Source organism: Engystomops pustulosus, chromosome 4, assembly GCF_040894005.1.
Source record: "Engystomops pustulosus chromosome 4, aEngPut4.maternal, whole genome shotgun sequence".
In the NCBI taxonomy this organism is placed as follows: Eukaryota; Metazoa; Chordata; class Amphibia; order Anura; family Leptodactylidae; genus Engystomops; species Engystomops pustulosus.
This window is the reverse complement of record NC_092414.1, coordinates 64,027,068-64,052,856: the sequence shown is the minus strand read 5'-3', so window position 1 is coordinate 64,052,856 and position 25,789 is coordinate 64,027,068. Positions and strand designations below refer to the sequence as shown.

General features: G+C 40.7%; 1 protein-coding gene across 5 annotated transcripts in view; it reads left to right on the top strand.

The window, feature by feature from the left end:
* The window catches only part of NR3C1 (nuclear receptor subfamily 3 group C member 1), a 91,748-nt gene that overhangs the window by 40,417 nt on the left and 25,542 nt on the right, over positions 1–25,789 (top strand). For all 5 annotated transcript variants that reach the window (XM_072146121.1, XM_072146122.1, XM_072146120.1 and 2 more), the window contains exons 3-4: positions 18,444–18,607; positions 21,662–21,778. In XM_072146121.1, coding sequence (XP_072002222.1) covers positions 18,444–18,607; positions 21,662–21,778 — 281 coding nt within the window. The remainder of the gene's footprint in view (positions 1–18,443; positions 18,608–21,661; positions 21,779–25,789) is intronic.

Sequence of the window (25,789 nt, the reverse complement as noted above, 5' to 3'; positions counted from 1 at the left end):
TGGATAACAAAATATAAGAAGATAACCAGTCACTGTTCCCTGGATCCATGAGTAAGTGTTCCTGGTTTATCATGATGGATTTTGATGGTAGATTTTCTTTACAGTTTTGGCGGCTTACGTTTCGCATCTGCCACTTATTTTAGTAGGGAATAATCCTTACCAAGTTACTCCAGTTTCCTCTCCTGCAGCTCTGTTACAGAAATACTGCTGTGTAATATCTCACGAGTTACAGAGGCCAAGTAAATAGCTTCAGAGTTTACAGTCACTGGACAGTGGTGTGACACAAAGATGAGGCCAAACTGTGTGAGTACTGCCCTCTATAATAAAAGGTGCATAGCCACCGCTGCCCTATAGTTTATACTTCTGCACCATAGTATGTGTGTGTTGGCCTCTATGCTATATACAGAAAAAGTTAACACAAGTGATCTGACATAAGAATGACTTGGCCCGCTCATTGCCCTTACTGTCCCAATGTAAATTGCAGATGGATGATAACAGAGACAGCTGACAAATTGCTTGTCCCTTAACTGATTTTCTACATCCACAGGAAAAATCGCTGCATAATTTCCCTAGTGAATAGCGGAGACGAACAGCTTTGTTGACGTAGATGAAATAGTTGATGTTTCACTGATAGAACAATGTATAGCGGACAGTACTTTATGTGCGCTGGTTCTGCTAGTAGATTGTAAGATTGGTTTAAAAAAATCTAACTTTTTTTAAAGCAAACTTTTTAAAAAAAAAAAGTTGAAAAAAGAAGAGGTGTGGTATCTCGGGTGTGTCCTGCTGGAGAACCTTGAATCCTGACATTCTTTCGGATGTGACCTAGCTAAACACCTGGCGTACAACCCTTGTGGCCGTGGTATTATCTTGCAGAACGATATGTTACTCTGTCGCACTGATGAAAATGTTCAGGAATGGTTTGGGAAACTTTAAGAAGATTACAGGACACCTTCACAGAGTTATACCTCAGTTGGGCCAAACTGTTTTGAAATAACGAGTGAGACCTAGCCAATATTGGTTCTAATGCAATGGCTGGTCGTGTATTGATGAGCCACAAATATTATTTCATCCCAGATGTGCCTTCATAGAAAGAAAATTAAACTTTTTAACATCAATGCATCCATCTGGATACAAAAAAACGGCACTTTCACTGTGCAAATAAGTGTGCATTGTACTTTGTACTTTGATGCTTTTTAGATTTGCTAAACTCTCCTCCTGTGATGTATTATTCACAGTGACAAGCTCCAAGCGCATATGAAGCGGACATGAAATCCCCTCCTTACAGCCCGTACACTGCATCGCTTGTCGCTGCAGGCCAGGGCTCGCATCGCCTGGAGCTTCTCCACCATCTTTAAAGACTACGTGACTTCCACCTTTGACCTTTTCTATTAGGAGAATTCCAAACTATCTTCAAGAAATTGTACAAAGTCCCCCACAAATGGAGCATTAGCACATTCCTTGCAGACATTGATGGTGCAGCCAAAAGCGTAGCTGTCCACCTCCAAGGCACATCTTTACACCAGAAACAAGTGATATGTTTTACTGAATATTTCATGCAGCCTGCTGGCTTTCAAAGAGCTCCATATAATCTAAAAGAGAATAAGTAATGGAAGTGATTTTGGGACAGAGGATGGTGCCCGTGACTGAACTGTCCATATACAACTGCAGAGGGAATGTAATCTTCTCTAATCGCATCCAGAGCCCCCCTGGGAAGCTTGGGTGTTCAAGGAGCACCCAAATACAATGGTTGAGCTGTATACTTTGTAATCAGTCTTTGGATATACTGTATAAAATAGGAGTCCTCACGCTTTATGTTTAGGCATACATTGTACATGTCTGGTGGCTGCTCCACTAGGCAAAACTGTGCCAGGTTTGACCTGGTGTTGTTTTGAGAAAAGCATTTGCAGGTTTTTAGAAAGTAGGCAGAAAGTACTCATTTATAGGACATTCTTAGAGAAGACCAAAAGGGGGGCTACAACAATGATGTAATATGTTTCTGCAGCAACATGGTATTTTTTCTTGACTATGACAGGCAGTCCCCGGGTTATGTACAAAATAGCTGTACATAAGAGACATACAAGTCAGAGCAGGGTTACTTAGTAAGTGTAACTTAAGGCAAATTATTTTTAGTTCCCTGTGACGATTGGATTGCACAAATTGTGTGTTGAAAAGGGAACAAGGGTGTACAATAAAGCTTAATTTCAGAGACCCCACAGTTGATCATTACAACCTGCGGCTAAAGTTCAGTAAATTACCAGCATCCAGAGAGCTTCCCCAGAGGTCACAGTGGGCGGAGAAGTCTGTCTGCTACTCTGGTGTCCTTAAAGAGAACCCATCAGGCAAAATAACCTCCCAAACTAAATATATTTTCATAAACTGCCATTAGAGAGCATTGCCTCTATCCCGTCATTGTCCCCTTACATGCCTGTAAACCTAAGCAATGAGGTCCTAAAGCTGTATGCAAATGACCCGTGAGATATCCAATGAGTCATTATCATATTCAAGCTGTCCAGCTTATTCATGAGTGGAAGGCACAGCCACACCCCCAGTGCTTGACTGACAGCCTGTATAATGATGTGAGGCTATATAATGATGTGCTTCCTGTGCAGCCTGTGTGTGTGTGTGTGTGTATAGAAGAGATACAATTACTCCAGGCAGCCATGTTTATAGCAGAACATGTCAGGTGCTTGTGTAGCTGATGTCTGTGTCTCACACATGTGTATAGCAGAACACAGCAGGTCAGCAGGTAAAGCACAGACACTAGCAATGCTTTACTATACATTACACACAGACATGAGCAGGGGGAGGAGAGGGGAGGGGTGACAGGGGTGACATCACTGCCTCTGACCATGTGACCAGCCTCATTAACATAATAAAGAAAAGATGCTTTTTTTAATGATTAATGTATGAATTGACTAGATTAAGGCTGTGATGGATCCTTGTGGGCTACTCCAACAGGTAGAGGTGACAGGACTAGGGACAGAGACCTGATGACAGGTGTCCTTTAAGTCTGGGACTACTTGTATATATAAAAGGTAAATATTGTGCAATTTGATATAATATATCAATCTAATATGCCCTAAATCAGTGGTGGCGAACCTATGGCACTGGTGCCAGAGGCGGCACTCAGAGCCCTTTTTGTAGGCATCCGGGCCATCACCCCAGCACACCAGACAGGACTCAAAGAATCTTCCTGCAGTTCTGAGCAAATTAAAATGCTGCTTTCAGTCATATATTAAAGTAATACTTACTTCGCTTCTAGGGAATGTAGGAAGAGGGAGAAGGGCCGAATTATGTTTGGAGGACCTCCTGCTGGCCCCACGATTCTCTGTGTACAGAGGGACACTGGAAAGACGCTAAAATGATGCAAATTTTCCAGCTTGTCCTCAGGAGGCCAATATGATTGAACTTTGTTGAGGAACAGTAAGCAATAAGTTACTGTTTTCATTTTTGGTTGGCACCTCACCATAAATAAGGGGGGTTTTGGCTTGCAGTTTGGGCACTCGGCCGCTAAATGGTTCCCCATTACGGCCCTAAATTGATATTTTTTTACCTTAAGGCACATGTTACATGTCTTGCCCAGAGGTGTTTTTTTTTTTTAGGCTCAACTTCTTTAAAGGAAACCTTCCACCAAGATGAAGGATTGTAAGCCAAGTGCACTTACACGTTGGTGTGTGCCCTCTGTCAGGATCTGCTCTTCTTTTAGCACCTTATGCACCTGTTTTGTTTTTTGTTAAGGCTTTAAAATTATGCAAATGAACCTGAGGAGCGTAGGGATCAATTGACAGCTATAGAGTACGGAACCCTTTAATTGCATTTGCATAATTTTGAAAGTCTTTTTTTTCCTCAAAGTTGAGGGCATAAGGAGCTAAAAGAAGAGTGGACCCTGCATGTGAGTGTGCTTGGTTTACCGTCCTTGATGCTGGTTGCAGATTTCCTTTAAGAACACTTCTAGCTTTCTGTGGACGGAATCTCTTGATGACAGAAGTGTTCAAGACTTGGTTTCTTCTCCTTGTTTGTGACCACATAAATTTACACAAACCAATAGAACAGCTTGTTGATGATCATCTCATATCTGATGATTTCTTCTGCATATAAAGACCTGGGGTGACAAAAGTTCAGCAAGATGTGTTAATATGGGAGGTTTCTTTTATCTTTGTTAACCTCTTCCAGTGTTCTCATATGTTTTAGTAAAACGTTTTACCAGCAGAGGTTCTCCACCACAATTTACATTTACAAAAGAGCATAATGTGGAAGGGATAGAGACATTCTGGCAAACTTCATTGTCTGCTCTTTACCTTGATATCAATGAGCATTCTGCATTGATACACTCATTTAAAAGACTGCACAGTCATGGTCAAAAGTTTTGAGAATGACACAAATATTATATTTTCACATGATATGTTGCCCTCTGGTTTTTATGTGTTTGTCAGATGTTTTTATCACATATAGAAATACAAGTGCAATCATATTATGAGTAACAAAAGCTTTTATTGACAGTTAGAATGAGTTAATGCAGCAAGTGTTGACCCTGCAGTGCAGTGTTGACCCTTCTTCTTCAGGACCTCTGCAATTCTCCCTGGCAGCTCTCAATCAACTTCTGGACCAAATCCTGACTGATAGCAGTCCATTCTTGCAAAATCCATGCTTGCATTTTGTCACAATTTGTTGGTTTTTGTTTGTCCGCCCGTCTCTTGATTGGCCACAAGTTCTCAATGGGATTAAGATCTGGGAAGTTTCCAGGCCATGGACCCAAAATCTCTATGTTTTGTTCCCTGAGCCATTTAGTTATCACCTTTGCTTTATGGCAAGGTGCTCCATCATGCTGGAAAAGGCATTGTTGATCACCAAACTGCTCTTGGATGGTTGGGAACAGTTGCTCTTGCAGGACATTCGTGTACCATTCTTTATTCATGGATGACAGGTGTAGTGTTTTTAGGCAAGACTGTGAGAGAGCTGATTCCCTTGGCTGAGAAGCCGCCCCACACATGAATGGTTGCAGGATGCTTTACAGTTGCCATGAGACAGAACTGGTGGTATCGCTCACCTTGTCTTCTCCGAACAAGCTGTTTTCCAGATGTTCCAAACAATCGGGAAGGGGATTCATCAGAGAAAATGACTTTACCCCAGTCCTCAGCAGTCCACTCCCTGTACCTTTTGCAGAATATCAGTCTGTCCCTGATGTTTTTTCTGGAGAGAAGTGGCTTCTTTGCTGCCCTCCTTGACACCAGGCCTTGCTCCAAGAGTCTCCGCAGTCTCACAGTGCGTGCAGATGCCCTCACACCTGCCTGCTGCCACTGCTGGTAGCCCGATCCCGAAGCTGAAACACTTTTAAGAGACGGTCCCGATGCTTGCTGGTCCTTTTTGGGCGCTCTGGAGCCTTTTTGGCAACAATGGAACCTCTCTCCTTGAATGCCTTGATGATGCGATAGGTTGTTGACTAAGGTGCAATCTTTCTAGCTGCGATACTCTTCCCTGTTAGGCCAGTTTTGTGCAGCGCAATGATGACTGCACACGTTTCATTAGAGATAACCTTGGTTAACAGAAGAGAAACAATGATGCCAAGCACCAGCCTCCTTTTAAAGTGTCCAGTGGTGTGATTCTTACTTAATCATGACAGATTGATCTCCAGCCCTGTCCTCATCAACACCCACACCTGTGTTACTGGAGCAATCACTGAAATGTTGTTAGCTGCTCCTTTTAAGGCAGGCCTGCAATGAAGTTGAAAGTTTTGGGGGAAAAAGTTCATTTTCTAGGCAAATATTGACTTTGCAATTAATTGCTGTTAAGTTGATCTTTTTTTATAACATTCTGGATTATATGCAAATTGCCGTTATAAAACCTGATGCAGTAGACTTTGTAAAAATTAACATTTGTATCATTCTCAAAACTTATGGCCATGACTGTAGACCGTCACACATGATTAACTTGTTCACCCTAAATCAAGACTACCACTGTTCTACTGTCATCCACATCCCAGACATCAATACTAATTATATTACTATATGAAGGTGAAATAGGTGTTGGGCAAGGATTTAGCTGCGGTATAAGGGTCTGAATAACAAAGGTTGAATTCCACTACCTGAATTGGTAGCAGTAAATAACATAATGTGAATTCATAACCAGAACTACTTATCACTACATGTAGATGGGAGGCGAGGAACTAGGAGAGGCAGGGCACTGTAGCAGCCTTTAAAATGGGGCTCCTGTAAAATTGTACATATTACACTCAATTATATACACACACATTTATATACCTATATACATAAACATACAGTTCTTCACTCTTGCACAAATTTTTACACCCACACAAATATACGCACACATATAGAGCATATACAGACATACACATAATATATACACACGTACAGTATATACACACCATATACAAGTACAGCATATACGCATCTCAGATACATAAACAGCATGTATACATCACATGTTATATACGTATTATGCTGTGCAATGTAATAGTTAGATAATAGTACATATTCTCCATTCTTTACTGTCAGGTCAGATAACGGGGGGCCATAGCGGTGGTTATTGCTGCTACCACTATAGTTGCACCCCGGTGGATGGCGTCCTGTGTGAATAACATCCGCTGCTATGGTAAATCACTGCGGGATAGCCACAAACACTTCGGCAATGAACCTATTGTTACTCTATCTATATTGCACTTTTCTTATGTGCACAGGGTTTATAGAATACAATGAGTAAGCAGTGGGGGCATTATTATTATTTTACAGGAAGTATCCCGATTCATGTTTGCAAGAATAGAAATGGCTTACCATCTATTCATGATCTGAGCTGTTAAACTATCTCATCCAGATTCAGCATTGCGCCTGATCTAATATTGTAGCAGAGAGATACAAGGTATTCATTCCCTCCCATGATACTCAGGTCTACTGTGGTAAATGGAAGCTGCAGGGAATTTCTATCTGGCTTCCCTGCTGAATGCTTGGATCACTTTCTCTGTTGGGCTCTCATCTACTAAGGAAATCCACAGCAGAATATAGAATTTGAGATTTCACAGCAAGTCCTAAAATTCATTCAGTCTGGTGGATACGATTTATAAACTGCATTCTGTTAAAGTTTTTTTGTTTTGTAATTAAACATTTTTTAAAAGCAAAAAAAAAAAACAGGTGGATTTCCATTAAAGGTTTTATCCTGGAATAAAAGAAAATTTATATATGGCTGGGGGCCATATAAAAATAATAAACCTCTTATACTTCTGTCTGCCCGGTGCCACCCTTTACTGCTGGGTCTATTTTCTGTTTGCGCACCTGTAACAACAGTAGTTTCACAAAGTGCCAACATGGCCATTTTAAAGAAAATTTATCAAAATACATCATGAGCACTTACTCATAGATCAAGGTACTGTGACTGTGGTAATCTTCTTATATATGTTATCCATGCCCTCCTTCTTTCCAAAATCAACTTTTACAATTATGTTAATGAGCCTGAAAGGCTCCTGGGGGTGTTACCAGAGCCCCTCTGTGCTATAGCTTGACAGGCTATTGCACTGAGGTCCTGGGTGGCCTGGGACTGCCGGAGGAGGCTATCTGTCTGGTGAACTCTGTGCTGAGGTGATGTCCTAGGTTCCCACAGAGAGGACCCAGAGGGCCACATCTTGCAGCTGCGCCCTAGGTTCCCCACCACCACTTTATGCCGTGACTAGGGGACAAGTGTCATTGGTATGAACAATCAGGTCTTTGTACCTCTATAGAAAGCATCCTTTTACAAGGAGCCAAGCCTTATTCATTGTAGGTGCTGTATGTGTTATAGTCTTAACAACTTGCCCTGCAAGAAGGCCTCCCCTTTGAAGTCTCATCTCTGACAGACCGGAGAAAAATGTGTATTTTTGCCTAAGGCTTTGTCTCTGAGTTATTGTTTGAGTAAGAAAATGTGAATATTGATTTATGTATTTTGAACAGGGTCCAGGGGAATACAGAATGTGTTTTTCAATGAAAGAAGTTAAAGAAATTTTCACAGAAAGAAAAGCAGGATATTATTAAAACAATGGGAAGCCTGAAAGGTTTTTGTTGTGTTTTTCGTTTCGGGCCAGTCCAAACTAATTTTCCTTAAAATTAGTGATGTTGAAGACTTGCCCATGGGATAGGTTATCAGTATCAGACCCCCACCATTTAGCTTCCAATGCTCGATTCAACACATTTTGGCCACCACTCAGTGTATATTCTGGTGCCAGATACAGCTATATTCAGCCAAATGTTGGGCCTCTATGATCTCCTATTGATCACATATCAGAATTGCATTAAAGATTACTCTTGAGAGGTGACTGCAACTACATGAGCAAATCTATACGAATCTGACGATTTTCAGCCATGGACTCGAATCAGAATCTTTTCTGGTTTGCTTTGAAAGACTACTATGGTACCAGGGGCTGTATAAATAGAAGGTGGATGATAACACTTGCCACATGTCAGCCCACGCTTGAATCGTCATGGCTTTGTGGCACACAGTGGTAGTGACTAGGTGATGAAGGAAAAAAGAAGGGAGGGAAGGACAGCAATCCAAATCTTGCACGATAGTTCATGTAGTTTGGTGCTCGCAGCAGAAGATCCTGGTACATGAATCTTTTACTTCAGAACGATGAAGTGATGAAGGAAGCGTGCCTTCTCTGCTCATACACCCATCTGAAGGACATGAGCTGTAATTGTATTAATATCCTCACTGTTACACTCACTTCAGGAGCACATTTTCTGTCCGCACTTCAAAGCGCCTCTAAATTTCCTTTTCACTTATTTTTCTGTACACGGCCGAGAAATGAAAGAAACTGCTGTTCCTTTGGAATGTGCTTTGTTTTTATTGTAAATGGAAAGAAATTTGTAAGATCAGTAGGGTAGAAAGCACAAGCGCTGGCTTAATACTTGTCCTTTCTTCTGCCGTAGCTGAAGGCGAGAGGTCTTTATTGTCAGGGTGGGGTTTTGGTTCTCTGGATTACACTATTACAGTATTTTTTATATTTTTTTTTTTTTACCACCAAAGCTTCTGAATTTTTTCTATATTTTTGAGCAATCTTGCATACGGTATATTCAAGTTGTCATTGTAGAAGTGCAGGGTTAGGAATTTAAATCAATATTTCTTTGGGTCCGCTTGTTTACAAAGCTAACTATTTAGTACGAGGACATGAGGCCACTTTTCTCGCTCCTGATATTAATTTTCAGTGGGAAGACTTGTGGCATTCCATTTAGTTATGTGTGTTGAAGTTGGAATCCCTCGGTTTCAGCTCGGTCATTAAAATGACCATCTTTTTTTCCAAAGTACATGGGAAAATCTGCTTCTACGTGAAATGACTCTTTAGACAGTGAAGTTATTGGAAAAAGTTACAAAAAGGAAACTATTAATAAATGAGTCCAAAATGGGTCATGCCAGCTCATCGTATAACTGTGTCTCCCTCCAGTCATGCCAATGTATTGGCTTTATATTCAGTCAGTGTTGTTATATCCAATAACTGGAGCAAGAAAAACAAATTGGCTCTACCTTTCACTCCCAATAGACTTCCACACTCTGCACCCGTGTATGAAGGGGCTGGAATCGCTATGTGAGTGCCAATCTTTAATGCCACAGAACTGTATTACAATGTACAGGTATAACAACCATAGTGAAAGAGTGCGACGTTCACATGTTTCGATCCAGACATCATTGCAAGCTTTGAGAAAGCACTACAAGCATTCTTGAAATTAGCCCCATCGAAGGGCAGAAAGGTCACACTTTCACTTGGGTGAATAAACACCTAACTTATGCTTCTCTACTATTCATTTGGAATCTAAATACCTGTCTGAGACTCTGGTTCTTTCAGACTTATACCCTACACTAGGGTATTAACCCTTTATACCGCTGTGGAACTCTGTATCCTTCTATATTGCATCCTCACATGAACATGGATGAGCTGTTGACAATAGTAAAACTGTGTGTGAATGAACAATCATACTAACAACTGCTGGGTCATACAGCCACCATGGTGATCCATGAAGGGGAATCTAGCAAGCAAGAATTCCCACCTGTCACTCACTACAAAAAGTTTACCTCAATAAAAAAAAAAAAGAGAGAGCACATTGATCCCATCTATATCTATGCATAAGCCATCATGGAGGAAAAATTAGGGGAAAATCTGTTTTTCTTGAAGGTGAGCAGAAATTTACAGAGGAGAAAGATTTTATATAGATCATGTATAGATCTATGGTCCTTATCCTGCATGGTTTGGTACCAGTGTGGTAAAGTCCATCACACCGAAAGAACTCATGGCTTTGATCAGAGACACACAGATCTCTACAGACCTAACATATATACCTTCATAACATGCTTTCTATATATATATATATATATATAACAGATTTTGTGTAGAGAGTTTCTTTACTGAGGATTTTGTGCAGTCTATACCCAAATCTCCATTAAACGCTGACACTGATTCTTTAATTTAGATTTGCCTATGATGTATGAAGTCTTTCACTATCATATACACTCTATAAAAAAATGTAAGCTAAAACAAAAGGTTGCACTTCACTGTTAATATCTGATGTTTTCACCCCTTAGACATGTGTCCTTCAGAGATCAAAAAAAGTTTCATAGTTTCGGAATGTTATATTCTTGGAATTACATTGGACTGCAATGTTCATAGAATAACTGGGATTGGAAATCCCCTTCCAAAACTTTAGCATAGGCCCTGGTTTCTACTTTGTCTCCTTTTTTTTTTTTTTTTTTCTTTTTAATTAATTCATGGCATAAATGTTGTTGGTGGATTGGCGTGCAAGCTTAGTATTCCAAGAATTCCTGCTTGAGAGAAAACTTGGATTGCAGCTTCCTGGATTTAGTTTCGCTTCTAATAGCACTTCTTGTTTCCCCAAGCCATTTAGAAGAATGTCTGATATCTTCACCTGTCATAAATGATAAATATCTCTTGGCCCAAAAAGCAAGCGTTCCCCTCTATTTCTTGTTTGATCACTTTTCAGTACATGCGTGTAACCCTCTACCTATTGGAGAGGTACAACATCAGAGATATTCTCTGCAAATAATTCCAGTAGGCCATTATACATACCTTGGTGGGTCTTCTAGAAATCCATCCAGGGGTGGGGGAATGTCTGCTCATCTGTTTTTTAAGCTTTTTCACTACCCAAAACCTGTAGGTTCCTCACCTATAATTTGGAAAACAAATTTATAAAAAGTCAACCGTTTTATTGCAGGAATTTATCACGATTGGTCCGCCAGATATATCAAGAGACTTCCGCACCAATTTAGTTTTTGGTTTGTGTTTTTTTTTTTCTATTTTGATCATCTAATTAGCTATAACTGTAACTGACAGCTCTTACTACTTACCATATATAGTAGTTGAATTGTCTTGATTCTGCTCTTCTGGTAGCACTTTAAAGATGGAATTGTGTTAGTCTACTGAGCCTGTAATGTTCTCAGTGCTTTGCACTGTTGCTCCCCCCGGTAAGCCGCAGAGCCTCTGCTGGAGCTGGGACAGTGTACTTTGGTTGTCCACTGCAATAACTACTTGTGTTGCATTATTTTTACCCTTGGCAAGCTGTCCACAGACAGTATTGAATCTGGCAGCGTCCCACATGGCCCAGTAAATATTGTCATTTATCTGATGTCGGCTAGATAGATTGCCTGCTGAACATGCCAAAACCGAAATTAGATTCGGTTCCCCGGGATACTGTGGTATTTAATACATTATTTTTAGATGTGGGTGTTTGTGTATAATATGATATATATAGATGTAGAGGTACATATATGAGAGAGAGAGAAAGTGACAAATACATTTAGTCAAGAAGTTTAACCCCTTCCCGACATTTGACGTACTATTACTGCATGGCTGGAGGTGCAGTAATACTACGTCATGCTTCTGGCACCGGCACCAGCGCCAGTAGCTGCGGGTGTCGGCTATATGTTATAGCCGACACCCGCCTCTAACACCCACGATGCAGTGGCTCCAATGCAGGGCTTCCGGGGAGCGTATCATGGGCAGTGTGTCACATAATACAGTTTAATACATCTGACGTTCAAAGCCCCATAACATCTTACTCTCATTTTTGTATGTATAAAAAACCACGGAGGCATAAAGTAGACCAGGGGTAGGGAACCTATGGCTCGGGAGCCAGATATGGCTCTTTTGTTGGCTGCATATGGCTCTCAGACAGCTGTGGCTACCTATCTACTTGGGGGCATGTGCTGTGGCTACCTATCTGGTAGCTGCCAGTCTTTATAGGAACTCGGGAAGTGGGCAGTGCCAATCAGTAGGGCACTGCCCCTTTAAATCTGCAAGTGTCGGCGCGCGCGCTGGCCAACCGGGACGGGAGCCAGAAAGTGGTGGGTTGAGTGAGCTCAGAAAGGAGCACCGCCACGGAGAGGGGCACGGGTGTGTCTGCGATCCGAGACCTAGATCCCAGGGGCATTCGTGACACTGGGAGTACCAATCTACTGGGAGGCATGTGCATATGGTACGGCTCTTACGGAATAACATTTTAAAATATGTTGCGTTCATGGCTCTCTCAGCCAAAAAGGTTCCTGACCCCTGAAGTAGACATTCGGTGAATGTTAGTTATTACGTTTTTTGGCGTTATGACTCATGTGTGTAAAAAGTAGAACATTTTGAATGAACTAGCATGAAGTACAATGTGTCATGAGAAAACAATTTCAAAATCACTTGGATATGTTAAAGCGTTCCAAAGTTATAACCACTTTTAGTGACACAGGGCAGATTTGAAAAAATGGGCCGTGTCAGGAAGGTGAAAGGTGACTTCGGCGTTAAGGGGTTAATATATAGTGACCAGCAGGTGCTTCCAAGCCTTGTTGGGACCTTGCCACAATTCTTCAGTAGAGTCTGTCGCTTGCTTCTTAGGCAGGTAATCCTAGACAGCCAAGATGAGGTTATGATCAAGTTCTTTGAAGTTCATGACATCTGAATCGCTAAAGATATTACGTTATGGCTTTGGCTATGTGCTTATCATAATGCAGAATAAAGATGAAACCTGGGAAATTCCTTTCCGGAAGGACATGGTGATACATGAGTATCTGCCTATAATTCTCGTCATTGATGCTTCACTATTGGCAGGGCAGCAAAGCCCCATTTATATCTAACAAGAAAGCCCATTAGTTTAACCAAATCTGAAAAATTTCCCTTTTATATGTGCGGATGTTAGCACTAACTGTATGAAAGGCTTCTCCAGGAAACTGGGGTACAGTTTATCCTACGGCAGACCACATGTAGGATAACGGTTTCTTTTCCATCTGGGATTAAATGTATGCAAATGTGCCATTTTCTAGGTAACAAGCGGGCATCTAGCACCACCTGTTGAAAAGTGACAATTCTGTATGGTAATTTATTTTAAACAGGTCTTGAAATATAAATCGGATGCAGTCTAGGTTTTATTTTATTTTTTTGTAAGAGCTTTTATTCTTCATAATATGACCTGAAACATAGCATTTTATAGGTTTACGGGCATCAAGAGATGCCATATAAACATGACACAGGCTCCATATATACCATTATTACATTCATGTGCAGGAGGCTCTACATGGTTTTACACAATGTAGCTACTGTAATAAAACTCCAACAAATTGATCCTTGTAGCGATGGTGGTGAGTGCAGCTGAGAAGTCCTCACTGCTCCCGTGTCCTCTCCTGCCGCTTCACTCTGTGTCCTCACTTCTCCCCTGTCCTCTCCGGCCAGTCCACTCTGTGTCCTCACTTCTCCCGTGTCCTCTCCTGCTGCTCCGCTCTGTGTCCTCACTGCTCTCGTGTCCTCTCCTGTTGCTCCACTGTGTGTCCTCACTGCTCCCGTGTCCTCTCCTGCTGCTCCACTGTGTGTCCTCACTGCTCCCGTGTCCTCTCCTGCTGCTCCACTGTGTGTCCTCACTGCTCCCGTGTCCTCTCCTGCTGCTCCACTGTGTGTCCTCACTGCTCCCGTGTCCTCTCCTGCTGCTCCACTGTGTGTCCTCACTGCTCCCGTGTCCTCTCCTGCTGCTTCGCTCTGGGTCCTCACTGCTCCCGTGTCCACGCCTGCTGCTCCACTATGTGTCCTCACTGCTCCGTGTCCTCTCCGGCCACTCCACACTGTGTCCTGACTGCTGGTGTTTGAATTCGCCAGTGGCAGGAACCAAAGCTGAGTTGGCGCCAGGTGCAGGTGAGGACCCATGAGTGGTAAGTACTTTTCAGCTGTACTGTACTGCTCCTGGCACAGCCCTGCTCCAGGTTCTGATGCTGCAACACAGAACATGCAGCAGAGCCTAACATGGAGGAGAGAAGAAGCTGCAGTGTGGTGCAGGGAGGAAAAAAAAGCCAGAAGAGGAGCGGATTTATTCATTTTTTTTTGTATGCTCTGTGGTATTTAAGTATTATTTGTTTGCTCTTGGGTCTTCATTATTATTATTACTATCTCTTCCGGGTCCGCTATGAATGCAGTATTTTGTTTCTGGAGTAATATTTAGTGCTGGGGTGGCATTTTGTCCTGTATTGTGGTTATTGGTTTGACCTCTTTGAGCAGTATGACATTGGGGCCTCTGGACCAATAAATGCTGTTCCGTCCTAGAGGAATAGAACACTCGTTTAAAAGGAAATTTCTTATTTTTTATAATTTTATTCTATATTTGTCAGTCTATTTTATTACGACTCTGACTGCAGAAGCCATGTCCACACATGCCACACATACATTAGTAGAGCGCCACGGGGCTCTGGCTAGACATCTCGCTAAATCCAGGAGTGACGTTGCAGAAGAGGGAAGGTCCTGGGAGCGAAACCTGAGGAGCTCTGCTAAAGCCCTTCCAAAGCACCTACTCCTCATTTATTCCTAAAGTAAAGTTTTGGAACAGAAGTAACAGCTGGGAAAGAAAAGTTATGGCATGTGTGGGCATAGTCCTACGTAACCTAGTTCATAGTTAGTTCAGGTAGATACATTAGAGGTGAAGGATTCCCTTTAAAAATTAGGACATACTTGGTTTGTGGTCTTAACTATCTATTATTCGTAGTCTCAAATGTCTCATTTACCTACTCCCCATACATAAAAATAACCCTGCGCTAGGTAAAACTCAGCTTGGAATTGTAGTCATTGTTATTAAAGCTTTGCTTATATATTCTTTTTTTTATCAATTAGAATTTGAGAACAATATTACGGTATTAGATATTGTAGACATATTGTGCACCGTGTCTGGTTTCTGTCTCTTTTTCCATCAGCTGTTGGTTCTGCAGATGTTACCATATTGGAATAATAAGTTGCAGACTATGACTTTTCAAGCTTTTTCATCCGTAACAGAAGGAGCAAAATAGGAGACATTGTGCCTTGGGCAGTGCAGATCTGACTACCCAGACTGCTAAATTGTATATTAGAATTTCACATATTATATGCTGAATATTTTTTATATTTTACATTTATTGATAACGATATACTTATTTGAAAATAGCGATGTGCGTTTCCATTGTTAGGAACGGCTTCAGGAATTGGAAATTTCCATTGTTGCCCATCCTCCACTAACTTCCAGCAACGTTTTGCAGCTGTTTTAGGATCGGTTAATGGGATTCAGATGATTGCTGTAAAATCTACACTTTCTAAGAGCGTAGACAGCCAAGGAAATAGTTGTCTTGCTGCATCTCGTGTACTTGTAGGGTTAAGGAGCTGTGCAATGGAACAGGGATTGTTGTCCCTGGTTTCATATTGCAGATCTTCTCACAAATCTGGGCCAGGAGCTCTTTAGCACATTATCAGTACAGATGAAGTAGACAAGATTTGAAGCACAGGTCGATGGCTGCAGCATGTGGAGTGACACGGAGACAGGAACGCCCGATGCCCTGCCGTCGGTGGCTTGTGGCTAGTTAGTTTCAGGCGCCTAAAGCAGAATAAGGCCATACTTGCAAGAATGACCTGCCGGAGAGGAGGCTGTGCACACAGGGAAAGATAGGACATGTCCTATCTTTTCCCAGTGTACGGAGTCGTATGGCACCATATCGCCCCGTGCAGTCTATTGGGGGGGGGGGCATATGTACATACATCCCTTATACGTTTATGTGAATTCTGGCTAAGATATGGTGGTGATAATGGAGAGAACTTTTGAATGTCAGCAGTATTGTCATTGCAGCCATTGTCATGGTCAGTCTCTTGCTGTGCTATATGGAGGAGGTCCTGCTGTATCCTGTAGGATTTAGTTGGTACATAGGGGGATGTAGTGCTCTACTTATTTTTGGTACAATGTAGAAGCTGTAAGGAGTTTTCTCAGTTTGGTGATCAGAAAAATTAATGAAATATTACCTCAGTAATACTGTTCTGATGACCTTACAATCATGTTGCACCCACGCCTGGGGTGTGGTTGGTTAATTTCTCATTGCTTGCTATTTTGAAGAGGCTTTATACAGTTGTCATTATAATATATCTCAAGGGCCTTGGTTATGAATAAAATATTAGATCTGAAGAGAAGGATTTATTGGAGTAGTAAGTAATTTCCTTCTCCGATAACAAAGCTTTGGTTTACATGCGAGGCATTGGGCTGTTGCGGGCTTAAACTAGCAATAAAGCTAATTCCTGTCTATTTCTGATACCTCCTCTTCAAAATTTTGCGGAGATGACTGAATTACCTTTATTTATTTAATATTGGTAATGTACACCTGCATGTTTGTAGCAAATAAAATGCTTATAACGGTTACTGGGAGGCAGGGTCGGCGCCAGCCCTGGGCATACCCAAGCAAGTGCTGGGGCCCAGAGCTGCTGGGGGGGGGCCCACAATGCATGGGGTTTTTGGGGGACTTTATCTAATGAATACATAGTATGAGAGGGGGCCTTATATAAAATACCCATGAGGGGGCTGTATACTAAAAAGCCACAAGGGGGTGTTTGGTATGATAACCTAGGGACTATTTTGGGGAACAAGAGACCGTTTTGGTCTGTTGTCCAGGGACCTACTGACACCTGGAGGTGGAATTTATAGGTTGGAATTTATAGGTTGGAAACAGCTGGACATGTGTTTTTCGCAGTCCTGCTGCTAATAACGACACATCTGCAGGACTACTGCCTAAGGCCGCATTCACGCAACTCTATGGGGGTCGTATGTATGGCCACAAGCTTGTGGCTGTACATATGTCCCCCGTAGATGTCAATGGCCACATATATGTACCATGCCGGTCTGCACACGGGGAAAAGATGTCCTCTTTCCACGTGGGCATGGCAACACAAATCCCACTTGTAAAAATAAACATAATAATTCCGCAATAAATAAAGACACCATAAACCATGTTGGATTAAAAATTGGCCGCAATCTTTTATTATTGGGTTACCAAAATAAATAATACAATTAATAATTTTATTAAATAAACAGAATAATTGAAAACTACAGATTTAACAACATAACAATATTATATAACTTGGTCTCCCCAGCATGAGCTGTGAGACAAAACCCCCACTAATGAACACTGCGACGGTCTGGAGAAATAATACATTAGGGCGGGCTGGGTGGAGCGTTGTACCCGGATTCTTCTTCAGACTGGCCCAGACGCCCTGCTGCCAGCTCAATTTATGGGTAAGTTACTGTAGCCAGCTGCCAATCAGCTGGCTGCCTCCAATATTGTGCCTGGTTACAATGCTGCCATAGATCCAGCTGCTTACCAATCACAGCTGACCTTCAGCGAATCAGCAGGCAGTATCTGTGGAACAAACATCTGACAGAAAAGTGCACCAAAGTACCTCATGAAAAAGGCGGGAAACACAGAACATTAAAATGACCTCAGAATAACATTAACCCTTTCAATGCCAACATATAATCCTCCTTGTTAATGAACCCTTGAGAACCATTTTAGGGGATTGTGTTACCATGTTCCCCCTTCAATAAAATTATCAGGGGCCCTTGTATGCCGTGCATCTCTATGGAAAGTGGAGTGATCACCTCTCCTCCTCTACATCATGTCGGATGTATACATTTGTGTAAATTCAGCCTTACACTGTCTGCATATTTGTATTATCAAAACCTCTGGTATACTTCCTTTAATTATATGTAATGTAATAGATATGTTAGATTGAACATAAATCAAAAAAATTTTGACCTCAGACTCTGCGTTCACATGTGGTGTTTTTTGAAATGCAAAACAACAGCTGAGGAGAGATTTGTCTAATGACATTGTTGTTAACATTTGCTTTTACAAATTGTTAACACAATACATTGACTGTACATTAAATGTATATTAACAAAACGCAGATGTCAATATGATGTTAACGCTTGCATCAAATGTTAACAGCAATGTAATTGGCTAAATCTCCTCTCCTCAGTTGTTGTATCACATTTCAAAACGCGATATAACCGCCATGTGTGAATGCAAATTTAACCAGTATGCTTTTTTTTTTTTTTGTTAGCATTCTATAGAATGAGCCCTTGTGTATTGGATTTCTCTCACTTTCCATGCTGCATCCATTCTAAGACTTGGCTTTTTTTTTCCTTCCTCTCCAGCCCTGGAATGAGATCTGATGTGAGCCCTTCTCCGTCCACTTCATCTACTAGCACCGGGCCGCCTCCAAAACTCTGTTTGGTGTGTTCAGATGAAGCGTCTGGGTGTCATTATGGAGTATTGACCTGTGGCAGCTGCAAAGTATTTTTTAAAAGAGCAGTAGAAGGTATGTTTATTTTTTTAATTATTATTTATTATTATTAGCCTGAAGTGAACAGATGATGCTTTATATTGAATGATTCCAAGCAGAGATTCTCAAAATCTTATAGATCTGACACAGAACATATACCAGAAATCTCCATTACTGTAGTAGTCAATGTGATGACCGGTCACGGGAGGTTGGCCATGCGCATTAGATAGCTTTTTGTCCATCAGGCAGCCCTTACTGATAACCCTGGCACATGGTTAATGGGAGGATTATCAGGCCTGTTAAAACCCATGGGAAAATTAACATGCCTGCATATAAACTGGATGGTCAGTAGGTGTTCCCAAAATCAGAGCATTAAGTCAACTTTAGTCTATGTATGCCTAGTTTATGGGCTTGTCTGGAATTGTAAAAATAGCAACAACCTATACTTGCCTCTCTACCAGTGTGCCGTTGGATGTCACTGGTAGGCTCTGTATAATAATCAATAATTCTTTTGCAGATGTTGACCTAGATGGGACTTGAACCCAGGACCCCTGCTCTGCAAGGCTGTAGTGCTAACCACTGAGCCATTGTGCTGCCTCTGTATGTATACAGAGGTTCAACTTGCAGGTTCACCCTGTATAAGGCCTTAGTGGGTGCTACGCTGGAACATGGTACATCTTAGCCAAGCTCCCAATCTGCTTCATGGAAAATAATAAGTGTTTTTACCTGCAAATTTAACTTTTATTCTGCAAAATAAGTAAAAGCAACATGTTTTAAATACAAAGAAGGTATCATTGGCGAATATAGGTAACTTGTTATTTAGGCTATATAGTGCAGCAAAAAAAATGTTAAAAATTACAGAATTTGTTTTTTTGTATATGGTGACTAGAATTCTACTAAATTCTAAATACTATCGCTCAAAATGCATATCATCCCGCAAAGAGCCCTCAGAAAATGGAAAAACAAAACAGAAAACCTGCACACAGTGTGGTCTGGAAAACGTATTAAAAAATTTTTTTTTAAAAACTTTCTCTATGACACCTTAGGGGACTTATAAAGTAATAAAACACAGACATAAAATATGTTCTATGTAAAATAGATTTTTTAACTAGCCCTATTTTTTTTTTTTTTTAAAAAAGCAACACACATTTTTAAGCAAGCACTTAAACCACGATTGTCTGCATGTTTGCTTTTCATTGGAAAAAAACTGAAGTGTGAAAAAGCCCATTGAGAGGAATGGTTCAGTATGTGAAAAAACCACTAGTGTGAAACCAGCCTAATGCTCAGAGATTCAGATGGAGGTCTTCACTAGAGTTCATAGACAGCAAGTAAAAGAACAAGTGCTCTCTGCATGTTATCAGCAGCTAATGACTATTGTATTACACAACACATCAGCAGTGACCAGTACTAGAGGGCATCGTGTGGGAAGGTGACCTCTTATACATGCGGCACAGGAGGTATAACAATCATTACCTGTAAACAGAATTGTGGATTTTATATAGAAAGTGAATACAACATCTGACAGATGCAATGAGATCATTTAGTTGGTGAGAGGTAGACGACTTCATCTAATTCATCAAGTGTTTCCCAGGTTGTCAGATTTCTGAGAAATATGCAGGATACATCTGCTGGGGTAAAATAAGGTAAAAAGGAAAAATTAAGCCATGTTCTTTGAGATGCGGCTGTATGAATGTAGTTCTAGGTATAGTTTTATTTCAATACAAATATAAGTGCAGATTCTATTAGTTTGACCACAAAATCATAGTCGCCTAGTTAAGAAAATTGTAAGGGAAGCAGTTTGACGGGTTGAATAAAAGATGGGTTTTTCACATTTCCATATACACTAAAATGTAAAGGTGTTATGTGGGTGAGGAAAGCTGAAATCTTCTGTAGAATCTGGCAAATATTCAAGTAGCCCTATACCATCAGCAGAGCAAATAGCAAGCATTATATAGTGACCAGGGTGTAACTAGGGGAGGTAGGGCCACATAGCAGCAAATATTTGCAACGTATATGCGCGAGTATACTATCACACACATTAAACACCAATATATTCACACATTTATATACACTGCTATACGTACACATACAGCATATACTCACATACAGCATAAATGTAAAACAGTATATACACATCACATATACATACACATATACACCAATTACACACACACACACACAATACCATATATAGACATACATAATAAACTATCCCTACACACATCCAATACCCCGGATGCAAGACATTGTGGGCCCCATAGAGTCTGCTATGGCTGCTAAGCCTGTAGTTACAACCCTGATAGTGGTCACTGCTAGATTAACATCTTACATGGTATCACCCTCCTCCTCTAGAAAAATGACCACTCAGAACAGACTCCCTATTTTACTCTCCTGGAGAATGTTATTGGGTGACTGGACATGGTTTGTAGGCAACTTTAGGTGAATAGTGAAGTAGCTTATGTTTGTAATACAATTCACATTGGATTTCTTTCCTTTAAAAAATGGACATCTAACGCAAATGTTGTACTACAACTTATCAATAATTTAGACAAATGATTTTTGCAAAGTTTCCACTGCTATTATTGTAGCAATTTTTCTGATTAGTTTTTTTTTCTGTTTTAGCAGCTTAAAGGAAAACTACTACTTAGGTAGCCGTGAATTAAAATAAATAGACATGCAGTTGGGGCTTTTCTTCTTTATAACTTGACATGTCTCAGTTGTTCTTTAAGGTTGGTTTGAAAGCTCCACATCTCAAATCACCGCTAAGCCTTTTATCTGCCTAAATGAGAATAAGGGAATAGCCCACAGCTGCCCATGAAACCGCCTTTGGGTCAATTTATCAATTACTTTTGGAGCCTTTTAAAAACACATGGGTGGCACATGTTAAGGAGCTGAAATTCCTCAACCCTTCATCCATTTTTAATGTGGATATCCTCAAATGAAAGTCTACAATTTATGTCCATTATTTAACTTCTTTCAGTAAACGGGTTAAAAAAAAAACCAAACATTTGTGGTAGTGTCCAGATATCTATACCTAACTGTACATATAATTTATATCCCTTTCTTTCTTTTCTTTTTTTATTTATTTAGGTCAGCACAATTACCTTTGCGCTGGAAGAAATGATTGTATCATTGACAAAATACGGAGGAAAAACTGCCCAGCCTGCCGTTATCGGAAGTGTCTCCAAGCTGGAATGAATTTAGAAGGTAGAAAAGCTTTTCTTGTACAATTTCTATCAATTATTTTAATTGACTACTTTGAATGCACAGTGCATAGTATTTTTAATACTATTTTAATAATTTAGAAGACCACATGGTTCCATACTGCCAATTTTGCATATACTAAGCCGCGCATAGCAGGAAACCCCATCATCCCACTCACTACAGACCAGAAGTTATAAGAACACCCACACTGGTATCTATTTTCCAGTGCTTTGTAGTTTTTTGTTTTTGCAGTTCTGAATTGCAATGGCGCCGCACACGTTCCTCCTGGAATCTCATGGTGTCGGTGCCACACTCGATGACTAACAGTGATGCACTTGGTGACGTGGTTGATTAAATCTGGGTCTACTTTGTCCTGTTATCTTTTTTTTTTTAATATAGAAAGTTGCCAGAACTCGCAGCCTTAGGCAATTTTGTCTCCAAGTCCTATAGACTTCAATAGCAATGTCTAAGTAATTGCTTACCTAAGTTATTCTACAAAGTAGATTATACCATAGTAACTTGGCAACAACATCGCAGAAGGAAGAAAAGTTATGCCACCTTCAGTAGTCGGTAATATCTAGTTCAGGCAGAAACTTTCCCCATCACAAGAACAGGGATCCCTTATCCCACAGATTGAATTGAATGACTGGTCATTCATTTTGGTTTTTGTTAGTAGGTACTAAATGAAGTTGCTGGATGTTATTTTGTACATTTATGTCTGTATGTGTAATATACAAAAACAGGCATTCCCCATGTTACGTACAAGATAGGTTCTTAAGTTAAATGTATATGTAATTTGGAGGATGTATATATAGTAGGTATAACTCCAGACACTGTGGGACACATTTACTAAAAACAGTGCTAACTCCATTATGTGTAGTTTGTCTGTGTAGTGTGCAGGGGGCGCCAGATTCAGGATTTCTGGCAGTCCCTGCACTGCTCCGATAGAGTGCACCACCTTTTTTTGTGCACCTTTAACATGGGCTGTGCGACACACTTCTGTCAGACTTTGAATGATAAATGTGGAGCACGGTCCAACTGAGCACCGGAACTCCCCTTTCAGTGCAGAAACTTGTGTTGCATGAAGCCGCACCACACAAAAGGGTCGCATGCGAAACATGTGGAGCAGACACTTCATAAATACATGTGCAAGCAGTTTGCACTAGAAAGAACATGTAAAGTCTGAAAGAAACCTGGAGCAAGGAGCTTGGTAAATGTGCCAAGCTATATTTTTTTTGTTCTGTGTGTCAATTAGATTTTAGGTTGACAAGGGAACAAGGGTTAACAATAAGGCAATAGTAAGTACATAAACACACTGGACTTGTTTTCTCTTAAAGGTGTATTCTTAAATAAACTCAGGATAACAAAATAACAAACATACAGCATTCAGAGATACAATTCCAACCTGTCTCTATCGGGTGTCTATGAATGGCTATGATCAGATTCTTCTCGTGAATAGCTTCTCCTGTCTGCACACTGCAGTGCATTCTGTCTCCTGCCCCTCCACCCTGCATTACAAGACCATCTCAGACACAGGCAAGCAGACTTACTCTACAAGCTACAGACAGATAAGATCTTCATTGAAGGGGAGGCATATATCAATGAAGTTAGAGCCGAGTGTGTCATTGGGGGTCATTTATGTTTATTTTTCTTCCCTTTTTTCTGTCTTTTTTTAAGACTTTTTTTGGTGCATTGCAATTTTTGTCAGTTTTTAGGGACTATTCGAAATCTGCACTGAAGTCCACCAAACATTTGTTAATCATAAGTAAAGCCCATTTTTCTTCTAATCCAGATGTTCTAAATGTCACAAATTAATTTTATCTTTTCAAATTGTCTAAAATTTGCAACATTTTTTTGCGCAAAAATCTCCAGACGAAACCATGCTTAAGAATAACTTAGAAAATGGAAAGAAGTGAGTTGAGGCATTTGGGCAGCATTTTTGAGACAAATGTAGCAAAAAGAGATCTGAAAAAAACCCTGTTTAAGACCAGGAAAAAGTGAGATTAATAAATTACCAAAGTAGCAGACGGGGGAAAAAACAAGCCAAACTAAAGAGATATGAAAATGACCCCTATTGTGCTTTAATTCAATCTCATGGATCTCATCATCTCTCATCTCCGATCTGTCTCATCTCTCTTTTTCTATGTGTACTAGTAGAATGTTCAGAAGCTAAATGAAAGTGTAGATAAACCTTGTACCCTCATAATCTGAGCACATTGTCAGCACACAGCACTAGAGGGATCATGAAGTTTCATGCAGTAGGGAGCAGTTCAGCTGTGTATGAAACACTTAGCTGAGCTACAAAGCTAAACTATAATCTTTAACAACAACATCCATAGCATGTCTCATCTCTCAAGAGAGGCTGAACAGTGACACTGAATTGAGAGGCTGAACAGTGACACTGAATTGAGAGGCTGAACAGTGACACTGAATTGAGAGGCTGAACAGTGACACTGAATTGAGAGGCTGAACAGTGACACTGAATTGAGAGGCTGAACAGTGACACTGAATTGAGAGGCTGAACAGTGACACTGAATTGAGAGGCTGAACAGTTAAGGAATTATTTGGGCGGAAGAAATGAACCTCCTAATAAATGTGGAAGGCTCTTCTCTTTAGTTTAGTGGCAATGATCAGTGATTTCTTAATATGTTAACTGAAATAATCGTGCCCATTTAAATAAGACCTGAGAATGTCCATAGATGGGATAAAAAAAATTAATACCTAATGGCCCACAGCACTGTGTATTGTGCAGAGGGCGACAGATTCAGGATTTGTGGCACCCATTCAGCAAGAATCTGGTGTCCTCGGCACTACGCTAGAAAGAGTCCTCCACTATTTTTGGTGCACCTTTAACATGGGGCAAGGGAAACACTTCTGTATGCCTGATTAGTGTGTTGCACTGCCCAACTGTGCACTAGAAAGCCCCTTAAAGTGCAGAAATTTATGTCAAGTCTGGCATAGTGCAACATATATCTGGTGCAGAGACTTCTTAAATACCTGTGCAAGCAGTTTGCATGAGAAAGAAGGTGCAAAGTCCGACCGAAAACTGGGGCAAGGGCATGAGTAAAAGTGCCACAATATCCATAGATGAGATAAAAAATATTTAGGGCCTTCTTGTTGCTCTTGAGGAGCTCGTTGCGAGCCCTCAAACCATGGGTGTGTGTAAACCAGTTGGTATACGCTGTGTTTTCCGAGAGATTTTCTTTAATGAAAATTCTCGTGGGATTATGGTCACCTTCAGATATCTAAGAAAATAGGCAAATAAAATGAACTTAAGTTACAGATTTAAGCCAGAATATCCACTGATTGTTACACTTTGTCATCTTTACCTCTTACCTCGGCACCTCTCATGTTCGTTCCAGCAGTCCTTTAACACTATAAAAGGGATAAAGCAGCCTGTAGTGCATTTAATAGAAGAGGCAGCATTTAAAGAAATTATCCTGATGGGTAAATGGAAGGGGCTGCTGCTATTTGTAGAGTCATTAATGCGCTGTCATGCTCACTGCAGAGGAGCGGGTTAGAGAGCAGTCTTTCACTTTGCCTTCTCTCATCTTTCCAATGGCCGCTTTCCTGTTCACAGATTGTTTCTTATTATGTACAGAAAACTAAGTGGCCTGATTTGCAATGAGCAGCATGTACCACTTTGTACAGGAAGAATATGTTTTTGCATATGAATGAGCATTAACCATAATGCATTTTAATGATTGACGTAGAACAGATTCCACTGAGGAATTGAGTTTCGGTGTCCAAGCCAGTGGCCAGACCCTAAGAAGTTGATGCAGGTTTATGACAAAGGGGAGAAAAAAACACAAGATGAAAGAACATCATTTACCGTCTCACCGCAGTATTTATAGACATATTTTACATAGTACAAAGACTGGCTGTGCGCGCCTATGTCCTTAGATTCCCTTTATCACTTCATAGGGAATTTTCTCCTTCCTTTTTCCAGTCTATATATGTGTGCAGTGTAAAAAACGTTTTCTTCAGTAAAGACTCTTAAACACTAAAGAGCCC